The sequence below is a fragment of the Lupinus angustifolius genome, unplaced genomic scaffold (assembly GCF_001865875.1).
Source record: "Lupinus angustifolius cultivar Tanjil unplaced genomic scaffold, LupAngTanjil_v1.0 Scaffold_164_10, whole genome shotgun sequence".
NCBI classification, from domain to species: Eukaryota; Viridiplantae; Streptophyta; class Magnoliopsida; order Fabales; family Fabaceae; genus Lupinus; species Lupinus angustifolius.
Window position 1 is genome coordinate 23,069 of NW_017726234.1, and position 1,792 is coordinate 24,860.

The following is a 1,792-nucleotide window of genomic DNA, read 5'->3' on the forward strand; positions in this document are numbered from 1 at the left end:
CTTCCATCATAATTTTGTGCATACCATATGATGGACTGATTCATTTCAGATATGTCAATGTCCAACCAAGTGCTTTTTGGTGCTATTCTAATACTTGAATCAATTTTTGCTCTTCCAAAGTGGAAAGCAAATTGCTGATAATTACTGATTTGTCAGAGTTTCCTTTCAAATACACATATTGTAAATGGTACGGAAGTTCCTTCAATTCCAGTTGCAATGTTGATATCTTGTCTCCACTCTGGCTATCTTCCGACCTTTCTTGTAAAGGGAGGATCTATTTGCATCAAGAGTTTTGATCAGTTCTTTGATTTGATCCTCCTCTACAAAATCTGTAGACATCTCCAAAGGTTCATCTAGTTGAGGTTGCTCACAAATTCCGTCGAGAACATCTATTTGAAAGCATTGCCCCTTGTTCTTTAGGTGGTGCATCACTTGGAAAATGTCAAACTGAATTTCTTCATTATCTACACAGACTTTTAGTTTACCATTTTCCATGTATATCTCCATCTTCACTATTCTCATGAATGGCCTCCCCAAAATGAGAGGTATTTCTACATCTTCAGAAATGTCAATGACGGTGAAATCAACAGGAATGAGAAATCTGTCAACTTTAACCAGAACTTCTTCACAAACTCCTTCTGGATATTTTATAAATCTATCTGCAAGTTGTAAAGACATTCTAGTTGGTTTTAGCTGAACACCTCCCATTCTCCTCTTCAATGATATTTGCACCAGGCTGACACTGGCCCCCAAGTCAACAAGTGCTTTGCCCACATTTACTTTTCCGATTGTGACCTGGATAGTAACACTGCCTAGGTCTTCCTGTTTCTTAGGTATGTTGGATTGCAAGATAGCACTGCAACTTGTATTAAGGTGAATGTCTTCTATATCCTGATAGCTTTTCTTTATGGATAGCAATTCCATCATAAACTTGGAGCATACGGGCATTTGCTCCAAAGCTTCGAAAAATGGGATGTTGATTTGCAAAGATTTGAACACTTCCTTAAACCGTTGGAATTGCTTCTCTTTTTCTTTGGCTTTTGAAGAAGCTGTGGGATAAGGTATTCTTTCTTTCACTAGTGACTATTGCTTTTGTATCCCACTAGTTTCAGATACATCATTATTTTTTCTGTTTTTTTTCTCTTTTTCTATTTTTTTTTCTCTTTTTTTATTTTTTTCCTTCCTTTTATTTTTCTTTTCCAACACCCATAATTTTCCCACTTCTAGTCGTGATACTTTCGCAGTATGCTGAAATAACTAAGTCTGACTGAATTTCAGTTATTTGCCTTATCTAATCTCCCATCTTTTTGATAGCATCTTCGATCCTTTTTTTATGTGTGATGGTTGTTCGCATAAACTGCTCCAATATCTCCTTTAGTTTGTTGTGAGGAGATTGTTGTTGGTTTATGAAACAAATCTCTTTCCGGACATGTCTATGTTGTTGGCTACGCCAAAAATTCTCATTTTTTATGTCCATCAACTGTTTGGGTAATTCCGCCAATTTTTTATATACTTGATCTAACTTATGTTGAAACTGCTTCATGAAGTTATCAACTTCATCGTGAATATCAACATTCTGATTGTAAGCCATATTCCTGAGATAAACAAAAATGGAAATCGTATATATTTCTAACAAAGAAATTAGTAGGAAAAGAAATCTAAAGTATAAACAACAAACAAGATTAGGATAAAGTTTATTATTTATATTTTTATACAAATTCAAATTAATTTGTACAAAAATGAAGAAAAAGATTTCGTACAAGATTATTAATAATATAGCATAATAAATAAT

At 34.0% G+C, this 1,792-nt stretch overlaps 1 protein-coding gene across 1 annotated transcript; it reads right to left on the reverse strand.

Moving 5' to 3' along the window:
- Positions 1-201: 201 nt before the first annotated feature.
- On the reverse strand, positions 202-1,591 carry LOC109340359. The gene is made up of 2 exons (XM_019578037.1): positions 1,514-1,591; positions 202-1,083 (listed from the first exon to the last, which is right to left on the reverse strand). Exons 1-2 carry the CDS (start codon positions 1,589-1,591, stop codon positions 202-204), a joined length of 960 nt encoding a protein of 319 aa, XP_019433582.1.
- Positions 1,592-1,792: the final 201 nt, after the last annotated feature.

Excerpts from the sequence above, each read along its gene's own strand:
- LOC109340359 (XM_019578037.1), bottom strand. The coding sequence starts at position 1,591 with ATGGCTTACAATCAGAATGTTGATATTCACGATGAAGTTGATAACTTC. Across the intron at positions 1,084-1,513 it reads TTCAACATAAGTTAGATCAA|TCACTAGTGAAAGAAAGAAT; the intron begins GTATATAAAAAA and ends CAAAAGCAATAG.